We start from the raw sequence: 16560 nt of genomic DNA, 5'->3' as shown, positions 1-16560 counted from the left end.
GACCAATATATCTCTAGTCATAAATAAAAAAATATAATATTTAGATACTTTCACTAATTCATAATATCATCCTCCAAATACCTATCTAACTCATTTTTTTTTTTTGCACCTCACCCTATCTTTTCTTCATTTTCATTCTAAATTCATTTTTTTAGTTTTTAATATATATATATATAGATATATAATAAATTTTATATTTTAATTATGGGTTCACAGATTAGGTTAACTGTTAATGAATCTATAAATCTAAACTCATGACTCAACCTGTACATGAACAGTTATGATCAATTTGATTTGATTTTGATCCAAATACATATATGACTCAACTTAAATTGTTCGGATCGATTTGGGTCAATTTAGATTAGCATGTGACCTGTACTTGTGAACATCCCTAATCAAGATATTATATTTTTTAATATTTTTCTTAAGTTATAAAAAAATTTAATTAAATACCAATAGATTTTATTGAATTACTTAAGAAATCTTAATATTTTTTATTAAATATCATAAGACTTATTTTTTTTTATTTAAAGAAAAGTCTTTTAAAATTGTTTGAAATTTTAATTGAATACACATCCTTAATTCTGCGTTGAAAAATATGTTTAATGATTATGTAAAAAAAACTATAAAAACATACCATAAAAATGTGCAAGGCCTTAACCAGTTGAGGATGTGATTATAGTCAAATTACATGGTTTATTCAAAAGAGAAAGACAAAATTGAGTATTATCCAAAAAAATGAGGCATTCAAGAAGGCAAATTATCCTAACTCTGACAATTAACCGAGAATTCATCGAAGGAAAAATCAACTATCTTGGTGTCTATGATGTTACTGTTATGGTAATTTTATTTTGTCCTGACAGTACTCTAGTGAAATTGCAACATGTTCCCAGTTCCCAAGCCTTTAGGAATGGGCCCAAAGAAGAAGGTGTTAAGTTGAGAGATACATATATTAAAGTCCATCACTTATTTAATTGGTGGGTGATGCTAGGTGCACAAGTAGTATTGCTTCTGCACCCAACAATCATTTATAATTTCCTAAATGTCCCTGCACCTTTCCTCTTAGTTTTTAAGTTTATGTTTAAGGTTTTTTTCATTTACGGTTCGCTTGGTTCGCTTTCTTCTTTGCTTTCTCCTTTTGGTGTTGGTTTTTCAACAAAAGGTGCCGCTTCGGTGGTGGTAAAAGTGTTACAGGTCGACGATGGTTGGTTCGTCGTTGGAGGTACACCAGGTACACGGTGTTGTTGGGTGAGTGACTTGATTCGTATGGGTAATTTCAACATATGGATCAAGTTGATCCGTATAAAACTTACGGATCAACTTATAATAAAAAAAAAATTAAATTATGACAAATAAGTTTATTTTAAAATTTTAAATACCTCTCCATTCCACACAATAACTGCAACATGGTCACCATAGTTAGTCAGCACTACTGGGTCACGCAAACCACCTCTTGAAAATCCCTCAGCATCATTAACAGTTTATTCACCATGTGCATGTACGTCTTCAGTAAGCACAAGATCATCCTCAGCAATAAGGGCAACTTCCCGTTGCCTACGTGCAGATGTTGTAGGTCTTTGTCGTTAGGGAACATCATCTGAATCATGATGATCCTCTCTCCCCAGGGTTCTACCTATAATCCTGCCTAAGACACGATCTAACCCTCTAGTTCTAACCATAATCTGCAAATTTTTACAAACATGCATTTTTTGGTCAAATTCAATATTTACTATTAAAATAAACATAAACAACTACAAAATTTATAACTACAAATAATATATGACTATTTTTCATTGAAATAAAATAACACCATTTATAACTATTTCATAACAACATATATGACTACATAATTAAAACATAAAATTCATAAATAAAATAACAACTACATAATTAAATTATATATGACTATTTTTAATTGAAATAAAATAACAACAGTTCAAACTATTTCATAACACCATATATGACTAAATAATTAAAACACAAAATACATAAATAAAATAACAACTATATAATTAAATAACATATGACTATTTTCATTGAAATAACTTAAACATAAACAACTACAAAATTCATTTATTTACTATTAAAATTTAAAACTATTTCATAACACCATGCAATCATACATATTATTTTTTAAAACATAAACAATACCTATTTTTAAAACAAAACTAACAAATAAAATACCTAATTAAAAACATTTTTAAAAAATTAAATATCTATTTTTCAACTTGATCCGTATGAGTAAAGCGGATCCTATTGCTAACATGGATCATCTTGATCCATACGGCAGCCAACGAAGGAGAAGAAACTCCAACGACACAGCCAAGGAAAATGACATGACGGCGCACGGAAGAAGAATGGAGGGGGGCTCGTACGGAACACGTGAAAAGAAAGGATGGATGCACAACTTTTAAATTTAGAATCAGGGCATGTTTGTCCATTCACGTTAAATGTTGGGTGCACCAGCAATAATACTGGGTGCACCTAGCATCACCCTTAATTGGTTAATCCCACTTATACACCACTCCATGGAGCCCAATCCAATCGCATGCAGTGCAGCTTCCGTTTCATGATGAACAAAACAAAAGTGTAAAACAATCTATTTAAATCTTAATCCTATTTTGGTTGAAGATAAAATAAATGTCCAAGCCAACCGAAAATGGTAAATTTAATTAACATTTCTTATGATCATTTTTTTATAATATTCTTATATTTTTTCTATCAGTAATACAGGAGTACACAGCAAGCAGATAATTAATGCAAATCATGTTATATACTAGAATCTTTTGTTTAATTTTATTTTGATAGTTTTATACATTTTTCTTTCTTTCTTTGTAGGATTGGTTTGTTTAATCAACTATCGTATTATATGTATCGAATGTACCAATAACAACGGTTAATATAAATAGTAATGACTTGTATTTCTTAATTAAGTTGTCAATGAGTTGAATGAGGTATTGTGTATGGAATAAAAAAATGTTGGGTGAAAAATACTTACCTTAAATGCGCTCACGACCTTGGCAAAGATTAATCACAGCTTCGAGTGATAGATACTTGTACTAGTACCACGATAAGAAAAAAAAATGGTATGGAACGTTTTACAAAGTTAATTTATTTTTAATAAAAGTTAAAAAAAGAAAAAAGTAATAAAATAATGTGAAACTTGCATGAAGGGAGAGTGGAGTTGGGGTGTGATGATGATCTGAACAAGCAGGTGAAAAACAGCCCATGAACGTGACAGAGATCATAAAATATAGTACAGCACAGCCTGCCCTCCACGTTCACCAATTTAACTAATTATAGTCTCTTGTTTGGACTATGTAGAATTTATTTTCTTTGTTGTAAAAGTCAAGGTTGCTTAAGATGATGACATTTATGCTTCAATCTATTTTTCAACATTTTCTTTAGGGCGCTTTCTTGTCACGGGGCCATCTTCTTTTGTCAAAAACCATGTCTTACATGCAAATCGCCAACACTTTTCTTTTCTTCAACCGACCCTTTAGCTGTTATGCTTTAAAACAGTGTGTATGTATGTGATTTCAAATAACTCAGAATTTGTACACTTATTCTTTGGATTACTTCAAATGCAAGTACTGAGAGAACTTGAGGAATAAGGAGCCCACAATTTACCCCTTCATCCGTGTCAAACTGGGCAATAATTATGGATGGTAGTTCATACAATGTCGTCTTAAACCAATTGATTGTAACACAGTAAAGTGAAAGTGATGTTTGCATCTATTTTCCCCCCTATTCTCCTCAAATTCATCTCTTTCTTACCTTTTTCTTTGGAGGGGGGTTGCTAAGATAGTTACAGATAAGCTTTCATATATATTCCTCAGACAGTTTGATTGTCTCGTTGACAAAAGATGTTTACTCAATGCTTTTTCTTTTAATAATTTTTTTTGTTAATTATTGCTTCATTCTTTTCAGTAATTAGTTTGAGTTTTGGGGATGAATGATTAACATAAAACTTAGCTAGTAGATGGTAATTAATAGTCTCGGCTTTTGACATCAAGTGATAAAAGCTATGGTTTTCCTTTAACCAGGTTATTTTTGGCCAATATATAAAAGTGGTCTACATCACCACTTTATTTCTTTTTCCCCATAAAATCATTTCTTTCTTCACTTGAATCATGAATGTTCTACTGCTGCTTAGCTGTAGGATGTCAAACTTTCTTTCTCCCGCTCCTTTTTGATAATTATTTATTATATAATAATCATTACTACTATTTTACTTGTGTGTGTTGTATTCATTTTTTTTTTTCTGGGTTTCTTTTCTTGTGTAATGTTTGAGTTGGTATTTGCACGATATTGCAGCAGCCTTTTTCTCTTCTTTTCATGTCTTTTAATCACTGGAGATTTTATGAGATTATGAAAGATTCATAGTGCAATCTTTCTCATGATTAAATTTGAATGGCTATGTTGGAAGAGAGGGAATTCTATACATCAATGCTATCTATCTATCTATCATCAAAGAGAGATTTTAGGCTTTAATCCTCAAAGAGGTGCCTCCAGTCTGTTTCTTGTCTTTAATATTTCCCCCCACTTCCAAACCTCGTGCGTATCTCCTTTTATTCGGTGCATTACCGTATATAAGTATGTGTTTATCATGAAAATTGTCGTTTAATTTTCAAATGCATATAATTATTAGATTCATACATATCAAAGGAATGTTGTCATTTCTAATAGTAGTTGGAAATTATTGCTTGCACTTGTCCCACCAAGAGTCACTATTCACGTGATTTAAAGTCTTGGATTAACTACAACAACCTAGATGAAATCCAGCCTTAAATATGACTACTTTTAGTTTTAAAAGTAGTAATTGAAAATTCTTGCTCTGGCTCTCCGGACAGCAAGGCCCATTCTTTTTTTATTTCTTAAAGTTTGCTTCTTCTGACAAGGTATAGTATTCAATAAGTTAGGCATCAGGATCATCGACATGGGAACATAAATAGAAAAGTGTACCAATAGGATTATCATACACCTTTGTCTTTACATTTTCTATTGGTATAAAGCTAACCGTTCTGAGCATCATGTTTGTGTGAAGCATAATAGCATAAATAAACAAGTGTGCTCTTGTCTCAGAAGATGTCAGTTAAGAAATTGGAACAACACACTTCAAGGTGATCCCTTGTCACAAAGACAAATTGAAAGGTAAGTTTATTCCCTTGAGTTAATTTGATTTATTTCTGTTTACCTACTGCACAATGACACTTAGTCTATTGACATGGATGGGCATTGTGCCAATCTTCCTCTTACTGTCTCAATGACATTTCCAAATGCTTTAATATTACAACCTGTTCTGTTGCATTTTCGGGGTAATTTCAACTCTTTGCATCGTTCTTAAATGGTTTTTAAGAGCTGCTGTTTTGAATTTATCATGTCCTTCGAAACTAATCAATTTGTCTGGCCTTTATGCAATTTGTTTTCATGAGGTAAAATTTCTTTTCAATATCATTATTATTACAAGATTCTACTAGGCCATACATGTGCTTGTAGCATTTAATATAATTACCTCAGGCTAGCCATTTTTTTTCATTAAACTTATTTACTTGAAGTATTCATCTAATTGTGCCTTTTAAGACTTCTCATGGTTACTTCTATTAGCCCAGTGTCAATGACTTGCTATAAATACCTTTAAAATTGACCAGTTAGTTGTTAGATTAGATTTACACAAGTGGTTTTCATTTCTCTCCATTCTTTCTTGTTTTGAGTCATCTCATATCTGTGTAGATGCTAAATAATGCATTAACTGTTGCGAAGATTGGATGCCAGATTCATACATATAATTGGCCTTACAAGAGGATCTCCTGATATTGTTGTTTGACATTTAGTCTTAAGCCGTATGGTTATACTGTGCTTGGTGATGTTTGAATCTTCCCTTTGATGATTTTAATTGTGGAATAGAATGTTTTGATGTTACTGTGCATGTTAAAAAAAATTCCCATTTCTACCTTGAACTTGTCTATTTAGTGGACTACGTACTGATGCTTTCTGTTTTTCACTTGTTTCAGGATAGAATTTCTCAACTAAGTTGGCTTCCATGATGATGCTTAAGGTTATTTTCAGGCAATGATAAAAAATTTATCTCTTTAGAAGGACAAAACAAAAGTTGAGAAGGAAAAGTATTAGTGACATAGATAGATAGGTAGCATGAGCGATGAAAGATCAAAGCCATGGAACATATATCCATCCTCAAACACTGGTCCATCACAAACAGGAACAGGAGTTGATGAGGAAGCTCCATGGAAAAGCTTAGGGACATCTATGAGTGCTATTTCTTTTGGTTTTGTTGCCACGGCCATTTTGATTTCAATGTTTCTTATAATGGCCATATTTGAACATTTGTTCAAACCCACGCCACCAGAATCTATGCTGCGACGTTATCAGATTCAGGACCAACCAGGAAAACAAGGAAATGCACAATCAGTAAGTCTCTCTCTTCATAATTTGTTAGCTAGCTTTTATTCACTGTTTCATCTCTCTCTGCATGGGATAATTAACCCGTGTTAGTTAACAAGTACTAGAAAATAATAATTATTCACTTTCACCAAGGCTTACAATTGAATGGGGATAAATAATGTTATTTAAAGCTTCAAAATTTTAAAATAAAGGAGAATAACCTGCAGGCCACCCAGAAAACAAAACATGTTTGACCATAACAATACAAAAAGTGAGAGCATTATAGTAGTATTTTGGAAAGTTATGGTGGTTGAATCAGAAAAGTTGACTTACACTAGTTATGCGATTCATGTTTTAACAATATTTACTTGTTGTACGTGACAGGTTCCAGCATCTAATTATGCATCTGATTTCTCAGTCTTAATGCCAGGGCAGCAGTATCCTACATACATCGCCCAACCTGCCCCTCTGCTGCCTTCTCAAAGGGAAGGGGTTTATTGGCCTTCTCATGAACATCATTTTGTATTTAATTAATTAATTAATTTGCGCTATTTTTTCTAACATCTCTGTATACACATACTCAGAGACCAGATCAGACCACCCACTTGTGTCTATTTTATACATATATTTTTGTATTATTTATGTGTCAATACTAAAGTCTCATGTTTTCTTCAGTGAAATAGGAAGTTGGTATGTTTTAAGAAAATGCTGACTTCGCTTCTCTTTCTCCTCCCATTAGATCAAACCACACTTAGGATGAACCATGAAACAAGTGTGTTTTGGTTTTGGCCTTAATTAGAATGGAAGTGGCTGATTAGTGATTAGTGATTAGTGTAAGTATAACGAGCGGCATTCTTCCGTTCATGGTACCTCTCATCAGTCATCATGAAAGGAGAGTGATGTCAAATGTGGTGAGCCTATACATTGATATAAACCGCCACAACTATAACTTGCAAATTGTAACTACCAACTAACTCATCACGAGGAAACAACTAACTACTAAGGCTGTGTTTAGTAATTTAGTTACATTTAGAGGAATGGTTGCACATGTAACGAGAAAAAAAATGTAAAAGAAAAAATTGTGCTTTGGTCAAACGATTGTTTTAGATTTTATTTCACCAAAAATCATATACACACTAACAACAATACCCCATCTCTTCTTTGCTAAAATTAATGTCAAGACCATCTATATATCTATCTATTTATTATAATATATTAAACCTAAAGAATGAGTTTATTCTAGGAATATAACTTTCTCATAAATAAAATTGCTTGTGTAACTTTAATAAAGTCTTTAAGTATTTTTTTGTCTTTTTCAATTCTCTTTTTTTTCATTAAGCATTAAGCACGCAAGTCATGGATATAATTACATTATTTGTAGAATCCTTAACTCATGGTTTTTTTTTTTTTTCCACTAACCTAAGTGATTGGTGCTATTTAATCTTATCCTTAACTCTTCTATCAAGTTATATTTTCCTCTTTCTTAGTATTTAACTGTATGAAAGAATAATTCGAACAAACAAACTATATTCAAATCCTTTAAAACATGTTCTTCATGAGTTTCTCTTAAAAGAAACTCCTTTCATTAAATAAAATGCGATCATGTGATGTTTGTTTTCATCTTATGATGTGAATTATATAAATGTTTTCTTAATATTATATATTTTTGAATTTTTGTATTTGGTAGTGATAGCTCAGAAATAATGATTTTTTAGAAAATAATATATATCACCAAAAATACAATTAAACCAATTATTTTGTGGCATACAACTTATATCCAAAATCTTACTAAAAGAGCTTTTAGGATATTATTTCTATGACATGCCTGCCAAAATATTTTGGACGTAACTATCACTTTGTTTGCAGTTATAAAAGTAAAGAAACAAGCAGCAAACAATGAAATGTCACATAACAAGTAATATACAAACTTGGTCCTAAAAGAATATTAGTGCATGTTTGGAAATTAGGTGTATTTTTGTTTTTATTTATTGGATTTGTATTAAAATACACGCACAACATTTCTAACTTCAATTCAAACATTCACGGATGAAAATGGAAAATTGACTTAGAGTCCCACTCTCATCTTTAATACTATTTTCTTTATCATCATCCGTGTTCGCCCATCCTCTTCCCCATTAAAAAAGTTATGCTTGAGAACTTGCTAACTAAAATCAGTAATGAGAATGATTAAGATAACATAATTTCTCAACGTATTAAATTTATATATATATATTAATGTTTACACCATAATTTGTCAAGGTGATCCTATCCAAACACGATAAGTAATTAATTGGCCAGAGTGGAATTGATTTCTAATAGTAAATTTCAACAAGTCATGGTATTGGACTGTAAAAGTCAACATTACAAGGGGAAAGCCACTGCACACCTTGAGTAACTTACACTTGCCCCTATCTCTCTCTGCAAGAAGGCCTCCCTGATTAGCAAAACGAAAGCCAATTTTCTTGAAGACAATTGATAGCTAGTAGTACCCTCTACCTTCTTTCTTATTTCCCGACCTACCACACCTTAAAAATGAACACTTGTTTGCTGGAGGCAAGGAATCAGCTATTGATCATCCAACATCTCTTCATCTGGTAATACCATGGTCAACAAAGAATACTTAACCCGGAGAGAAATCTTGCCCTTATCAACAACAAGCTTTGCTCCAGAGACAACCCAATAGCCAGGAGACTCTTGTGGTCCTCTGGTCATCTCAGTTGTGTCAACAAATTTGAGAAGCTTAGGAGCTTGCACAGGAACAGGAGGGCCACCCGGATAGACAGCAGAATTTATATTAACATCTGCTGGTCGCGGAGGTGGCTTCTGAAATGTTGTCGTGAAATGTTGGCTGATTAAAGTGGATATGAGTCCTGACTTGGCTCCCAACTTGGGCGACCCCTCCCACTCAGGATGCTTCACTGCTTTAGCTCCCAACACAGTTGAGAATCGAAGTCTTAAGAAGAGTATATTTTTTATGCCATAATTCTCAACTTGCAATTGTGCTCCGGTTACTATTGAAAGATCCTCCTCAGATTCCACCGGAGCAGTGCACACATGAGAGAAATTCTTCCATTGAACCTTCTCATAAAATCTCCTATCATAAGACTTCCGCCGAACATTTTCATTTGGATCATCTTCAAGCTGGAAGATTTTTGGAAGTGATGAAAGGTGTTGCAAATGGACAGCTAGCCGATTGCTTTTCTTACCTTCAAGATAAAGACGGAGACCAGTCACTGGCCTCTTACCTACATCAACCTGTTATAACATGACAAGTATTCCTGGCTTCAGCACAGAGGTTATAAATTACTCATAGGGTTTTTCTAGTGTGTTCCGATGGCATGTGTTAAGAAGAATTAAAGATATCCTATTAAATGCTTCTAATTACTTAACTGCTTTTTTAATAAAAAAATATTTTGTGTTCTTAACATGTGCCCATGAGCACATATTAGAAACACCACTACCAATATCATGAGTTACGGATGCTTTCAAAAACTTACATGTGGTGGACTATTAAAACAAAGAAACTATAGTATATTAAACTCACCTGAGTTCCACCCAAAAACAAAATGAAATAGAGAATCAATGACCACAAACAATAAAACGTCTAAGTTTAAAAAATTTTGAATTGATGAATGTAAACAATAAAATATACTGAGCATTTTAGTCTATACCACACTATGAAGCACTAATACTTTAATTTGCTTCATGTATCCATAACCCTGCCTATCCAATACCAATACTCTTGAATACTTCACCTATACATAACTGTGAAGTATCAAAGCCTTTAAAAAAATGAAAATCCAATACAACTACTGGATTGCTTGAAAAAAATAAGAAGAAAAAATGAAATGAACTTCTCCATAAGTTATAATTAGCTTAGGCATAAGCCTTTAAATGAAGGAATGAGATTCATACTATTTCAATTTGTAAACAATAGAGAGTGAATTATGATGACAATGGTTTATAGTTTTTATTTTTTTTAGTAATGTGCTAGAAGTATGTTCTTAATTTGAATTACAATTATATATGTATATTATGTTTTATGAACTTATATATATATATATATATATATATATATATATACACGTATTATATCCTATATTCCGGAAACAGCCTCTTTGCATATGCAAGGGTAAGGCTGCGTACAACATCCCTCCCCCATACCTTCGCATAGCGAAGAGCCTCTGGGCAATGGGGTACGAAGTTTTTTTTTTTTTTATTATTATATCCTATATATTTTACAATAATGGTATCACAATATTGGATACACATCCTATCGGATACACGTATTGTATTTGTACAACATATTACCACACGAACAAGAAAGATGCATCTTTTTTTTGCAAGACTAGGTTCCACTACATGCTAACAAAAATAAATCCTAAAAGCTTCTTCACTCAAAATTTCCTCACACATATTTTTCCTTATTGGATGGTCCTACTAAATGACAAACCAAAAGACATGAATGTGATTAGTTACGACCCATAGAGGCACAACCAATGAATACCTAGATATCCAGGACCAAGAACAAAATTTCACCTGTGTGGTGTTAACATAAAGCTTTGGGCCCATGAAGCTAAACTGTAAAGATGCAGAACTCCTTTGCTTCCGTTGTGGACCAAGAGGAAGGTCACTGAATACAGGTGCCCACTGCCTTGGCAGCTGGAATTCCAAGAATTGGTGGAGCTCTTCAATCGGTGGTTTATCTGCATAATGGACAATTGTTATAGACAAATACCGAAAGGAAATGTTATTTAGATAGGATGTATGCAAATAAAAATAGCAATTTTGCTCACATCGTAAATAAAGGTTTATGGCATGGCTCAAGAATCCACTCCCTGGCACTCCATTCAATAGAGACGTAATTGGAATGAAGGACATTGAGATCACATCAGGCTCTGACTGAACAGTTTGCAACCACTCATTATGGGATATATTTCTGTCCTCCCTCCCACCCCTCCTCTTGCAAATGCTTACAATATCCTGCTATAAAAAATAATTTAAGGAAAACTGCGGATTGTAAATATAAATATTAAAAATATTGTCAAGGTTAAATATTTTAAGCACACCTCCTTATGTGAATAAGAACTTGATGGACTAATATTAGCAAATGTTAGCCTCTGCTCCCTGATTCTGAACTGAAGGGAAGCAAAACTGGTTAGCTACTTTCAAGTTTCAACCCAATGAAAATTCACAAGAATGAACATTGTAATAGAACAAGATCAGAACATAGAAAGATAAAGGAATGCTTATTAACAGAAATGATCTCTGGGTCTGTATCAATGGAATACAAGATCAGAGATGAAGGATTGAAGATACAAAGATAGTGCAGAATAGTATATTCACTAACCCTCCAACTCCAAGTATTCAAGAGACCTTTGAACTCTCCCCTAACTTCCTCTCTCATTTAATCAGCCACTCTCAATTAATAAAATCTATGATCCACTGTAACTTTTTTTTTAATGGCCCAGATTGTAGTATACCTCATAGTTCATGCAGATATCCTTTCTTTTGTTCTGACAATGTTTAATCAAAATATATACGGGACAGTGAGCTTTGGTACTGACATTAAATGCATGAAATATCAAAGCAAAATACAGTAAAAGACTCGATCAAATCTCAGAACCATCCATTCTTAAGAAACCATATTCTGATGTTTTAATGAAATAGCAAAATATATACATAGCAGGATAAATAAAGATTGGTCCCTGAGCTCAAAATTCTTCACAAACCTTGTCATCAGGGAAAACTTGATCAGAAGCAATGCTATAGTGGCCATTGGCATCTAGAAACCTCCTATCTGCTATCTCTTTCAATTTTTTCTGAACATCAGCAGGTTGGAGAGTTGATGAGTGCTGCTGCTTCAAATATATTACATCTTTTCCACCCATTTTCATACCAACAATTATATGGGTACCAAAGGTATCAATAAACCTGAAAATTGTGAATAGGAACAGTTGGCCAGAGTCTCAAACCAAAAATACAGTAAAAAGATAAATGAGTAGAGTTAACCCTAATACAATTAAATAATTTTTAAGACAGTCAATTTAAGTTGCATCTCAACATGATTGTGAAGAAAGATTATAGATCCAAATCAGTCCTAATTTGATTTGAACTTAGAACCATAATACCATTTGTGAAGTTTTATATTCAAAATTTAAATGCAAATAAGCAACCAAAACCAGAGAACAAACATGCCAAAATAGGTTTATATCACATGATATTGGCTATAATTGGCATACATCAACAATGAAATCCCTTTTGTTGTTGCTGTTGTTGTTGTTATTTATAAGCCCATATCATTTTTTTCAATAAAAAGAACATTGATCGGCAAAGAAAAGTTCAATAAAAATTATATAATTAAGTCAACCTAATGAAATTGAATCTCATTGAAAAAATACTCGGATATGTAACCACATAATGACATAAATGTGTTTTTACAATTATCTCCCTGGATACAGGTGAAACTCAAATCATTAACCTCATTCATATTTCATACAGTCATTCTAACAAATTTTCTACCACGTGAATGTCATATAGGGGTGAAGATAGAAATCTCAAATATAATCCTGGGGATAAAACAACAGTAATATGTTGGAGAACCTCCACTTATTCTTCATTAAGGATTTATATCTACTTAATTATCATTAAAGGTCATTTGTATCCTTTTGATATGAAAAATCAGTTATAGAACCTCAATCATTAAGAAGCTAGAAATCAGAAGGTATCCATAATTCCAAGAACTGACCGAGATGTCAAAACTAGAATGTAGAGTGACAATATTTCATTTGACAAGAAAATTGGAAATAATATCACCATTTGGTCAAGATTACATTAACAAAGCTCAATTCACCTTGCTAATGCAGGTGGGTCCCATGATGATGGTACAGCTTTTTTAACGTGGTCACTGAGGACCATCTGAGACTTCTCTAATGCAACAGTGTAAAGTGTAATTAACACCCCATCAAAAGCAAGGGACTTCGTATGGGCTGCATCTCTTTGCCAACTCCCAGAAAATTCAAACATTGTATTGAAAAGACCTGAGGGAATCTTGCCAGTCAAAGATAACTCCTGATTGAATTGCTCTGACATCTGAAAACATTTAAAAGGAGCAAACAGTCAGTGAAAGGGAGATGATGCATGCATTACTTAATACTTAAAACTGTTGACAAAAAGAAAATTCATTACCACTGAAACAACAAATTATAAACAAAAGAAACATTTTGTCTGTCCCTTAAAGCATTCAGAAATATAATTATTTAAAAGCCTTTAGAAACCTAATAACAGATTCATAATTCTAAGATGATTTGGCTACTTAGTGATACATCATACATATATGACACTAAGTGGTTATGGCATGCGACATGCTTTTGCAGCTTGTAGTGGCTATTTACAGATAACCTACCGAGGAAGGATTATTAACAGAAATCAAACAGCCTGATCCTACTAGTTGAGACAACCCTTCATTGACTTTGGACAGCTGGTGTTATTATAGCCAAGCAACCAGGACACGTCATACTGAAAACACATTTCAGCAACAAATGACCAGATGGAGCGAGTTCCAAACAAAACACAAGAAATGAGAAGGGGGATTCTTTATGGGCTGAGCTGTTTTCCTTCATCATATATCATGGTTTTGAACACATACAGTAAAGTTTTGACAGTAATGACAAAGCCACTTTGGAAAGATGTGGCTAGAGTAATGACCTTCCCACATTTCAGTAAATTCAAAACTGAATTTCCACGATACGTGATTAGGTTGTTAATGCATCTATCCAATCCATCTATTATATACTAAAGATGAAAAGTGCATTGCAATAAGGAGATCAAAAGCAAAACACTAAAAATGAAAGGAAACGGGTAAAATGATGCACGACAATGTTCATAATTTATTTCTAAGTAACAGCCAAAATTTTCATTCAAGCAAATACATGATTCCAGAATTCAGCTCCTGAAGAAAAACAGGAAAGCTTACCTGTTGAAAAGACAGAACATCAGACCTGAACCGTGTGCGTTCCCCTTTATCACATTTTATTGATTTGGAAACATTTGGTATTGAAACTCCACCAGGTAGTACCACCTCTCTTACATCATTTTCATCTATCTCAATTAAACGTGAATTTATGGAATCTCCTTTACAATACTTAAGCCTTATATCAAGTGATATATCATAACCACGGCCGATGGACCCAATTGCAATCTCGGCAGCCTTACGAGCAGGAACTTTAAGTGCCATGTCTTAGCACATCACTCTTAACTGAAATGAAAACCAAACCCCACAGTTCAGCCTTCTTAAGCAGCTATTTAAGTCAATTTAACTTAGAACATTAGGAACTTGGTTAACACACATATAAATCAATTCACCATTTAAAACACACAAAACATGTATATAAATGATTACTGGGAAGGTAACTTGGAAAAAAACTGACAGATTCATCTCAAAACGGACAAAGGAGAAATTTTCAAGACAGACTAGGCAGTATTAAAGCATTTACTCCTTTATGCCAAGCCAAAAAAAAAAAAGTAATAATAAATCCCGCAATGATTCAACTCTGCATACTGCCCCACTAATGAAAAAACTTGGCTAGAATTCAGGCATTTCATGCCCCGCCCACCCCAGAGCCAGAGCTAAGTATGTAGTGTGCGTTATAACAAACAAATGCATTCTTAGTCAAAACTTCTAAAAAACATAACAATAATAATAATCATAATTACGGTGCAAGATGAGCTTATCACAGACTCGGAAATGGGGGCCGCCACCCAATCACTAATCGCAGATCAGGATAGGCAGTAGCAGGAATTTTAAAACCCTAAAAGTAAAAATTCGATTTTTCGGGGGGAATTTAGATGAAGAGAGAGAAGAGAGAGAGAAGCAGAGATGAATGGGAACTGGAAGAGTAGTGGACTAACATAACATAACATAAACTTAAGAGTAATTTTAAATTTTAAATTTTTAACTATTGATAATTGATCGAGTAGTGAGAGCAATAATAGCATTCAAGATTACAGTTTGGATTTGGAAGATGGGATTCACAAACTTTAGGCCACCGTTATCCCATAACATTGTCTGTGCTTTTTGACTTGGTACAAAATTATAAAGATAAAATTATAAATTTGGTTTCTTTATCCTTCTCAAAATTTCATTTTAATCCTCTTATAATTTAGTTTATTGACAATCTTATTATTTCAGTCCCAAACCCCGAAATAGGACGTTGTTATAGGTTTACGTGTCTTTATTAGACGTTGATTGTCATGTCGTGATTTTATTGAAGATTGACGTTAATTAGGTGTACAAAATTAATGTTCAATAAACGCGTAACACGTGACGGTCAAATAACCAATAAAAATGTAATATGTGGTGATCAATATCCAATAAAAATGTAACACATCACGGTCAAAGTTGACAAATAGTCATCAATATCTAATTTCAGGGTTGGAGACTGAAATAATGGAATCACAAAAAATTGAGAAATTAAATTATAAGAGAACCAAAATTATAAATTTGGAACAAATAAAGAGACCAAATTTACAATTCTAGCAATAATAATTGCACTTTTGGTGTAATTTGCAAATTATGATCGTTAAGGCATAGTGAAGTATTTTGAAGAGTAATGACAGATTATTTTATAAATTTCACTTTGACAACATCCATTAACTTACTTAAATTTGTTGGAAAAAAAAGTTTGATCCCCCGTATATAATCCACTCTTAGAAATAAAAAAATTCTATGAATTTTAAAAGATGATTGAGGATGCTTTTTAAGATTTTTTAAAAGATTTTTATAATTATAATTTTATATTTCAGATTTTAATGAATTTATAAAATATAAATTCATAAGATTTTAAAGAACTTTATGAATTTTTAAGATTTTAAAGAATTCTGTAAATTTTTTAAAAAAATATTTAAAATTATTGATAAAGATTCATGAATTTTGTCCATCAAATATTTTAAATAAAATTTATCTTATGCAAAAAAAAATAAATATATTCCATAACAAATCAATTTTCCATATTATATTTACAAGCACAAGTTCATTCTCCTTCAATTATGTTAATTGTATAAAAATTATATATCACTGTTAGTAGTATGGATGCTTATAGTCATTCATATAATAATGATCAGATCAAATAAAAAACATATCCTATAAGTGTTTCAAAC

The 16560-nt window shown here is 32.5% G+C and overlaps 2 protein-coding genes across 9 annotated transcripts; one reads left to right on the top strand and one right to left on the bottom strand.

Annotated features, from left to right (window-relative positions):
- Positions 1-3556: 3556 nt before the first annotated feature.
- Positions 3557-7052, top strand: LOC100780350 (uncharacterized). 4 transcript variants are annotated; one of them, XM_041010176.1, is made up of 4 exons: positions 3557-4596; positions 5086-5154; positions 6015-6429; positions 6787-7047. In XM_041010176.1, the coding sequence occupies exons 3-4, from the start codon at positions 6154-6156 to the stop codon at positions 6934-6936; spliced, it is 426 nt and encodes a 141-aa protein (XP_040866110.1). In that variant the 5' UTR covers positions 3557-4596; positions 5086-5154; positions 6015-6153; the 3' UTR covers positions 6937-7047. The 4 variants fall into 4 exon arrangements, with proteins under 4 accessions (XP_040866110.1, XP_040866109.1, XP_040866108.1 ...); XM_041010175.1 differs by having other exon boundaries at positions 3557-4901; XM_041010174.1 differs by having other exon boundaries at positions 3557-4901; positions 5048-5154.
- Positions 7053-8603: 1551 nt separating this feature from the next.
- LOC100792953 (MACPF domain-containing protein At4g24290) lies at positions 8604-15427 on the bottom strand. 5 transcript variants are annotated; one of them, XM_014769144.3, is made up of 8 exons: positions 15410-15427; positions 14378-14659; positions 13256-13494; positions 12135-12336; positions 11472-11540; positions 11199-11388; positions 10942-11108; positions 8604-9657 (listed from the first exon to the last, which is right to left on the bottom strand). In XM_014769144.3, the coding sequence occupies exons 2-8, from the start codon at positions 14636-14638 to the stop codon at positions 8968-8970; spliced, it is 1818 nt and encodes a 605-aa protein (XP_014624630.1). In that variant the 5' UTR covers positions 14639-14659; positions 15410-15427; the 3' UTR covers positions 8604-8967. The 5 variants fall into 5 exon arrangements, with proteins under 5 accessions (XP_014624630.1, XP_014624629.1, XP_014624628.1 ...); XM_014769143.3 differs by lacking the exon at positions 15410-15427 and adding an exon at positions 15143-15371; XM_014769142.3 differs by lacking the exon at positions 15410-15427 and adding an exon at positions 15118-15370.
- Positions 15428-16560: the final 1133 nt, after the last annotated feature.

The sequence above is a fragment of the Glycine max genome, chromosome 16, assembly GCF_000004515.6.
Source record: "Glycine max cultivar Williams 82 chromosome 16, Glycine_max_v4.0, whole genome shotgun sequence".
Classification (NCBI taxonomy): Eukaryota; Viridiplantae; Streptophyta; class Magnoliopsida; order Fabales; family Fabaceae; genus Glycine; species Glycine max.
This window is presented reverse-complemented; position numbering and strand designations above follow the sequence as displayed.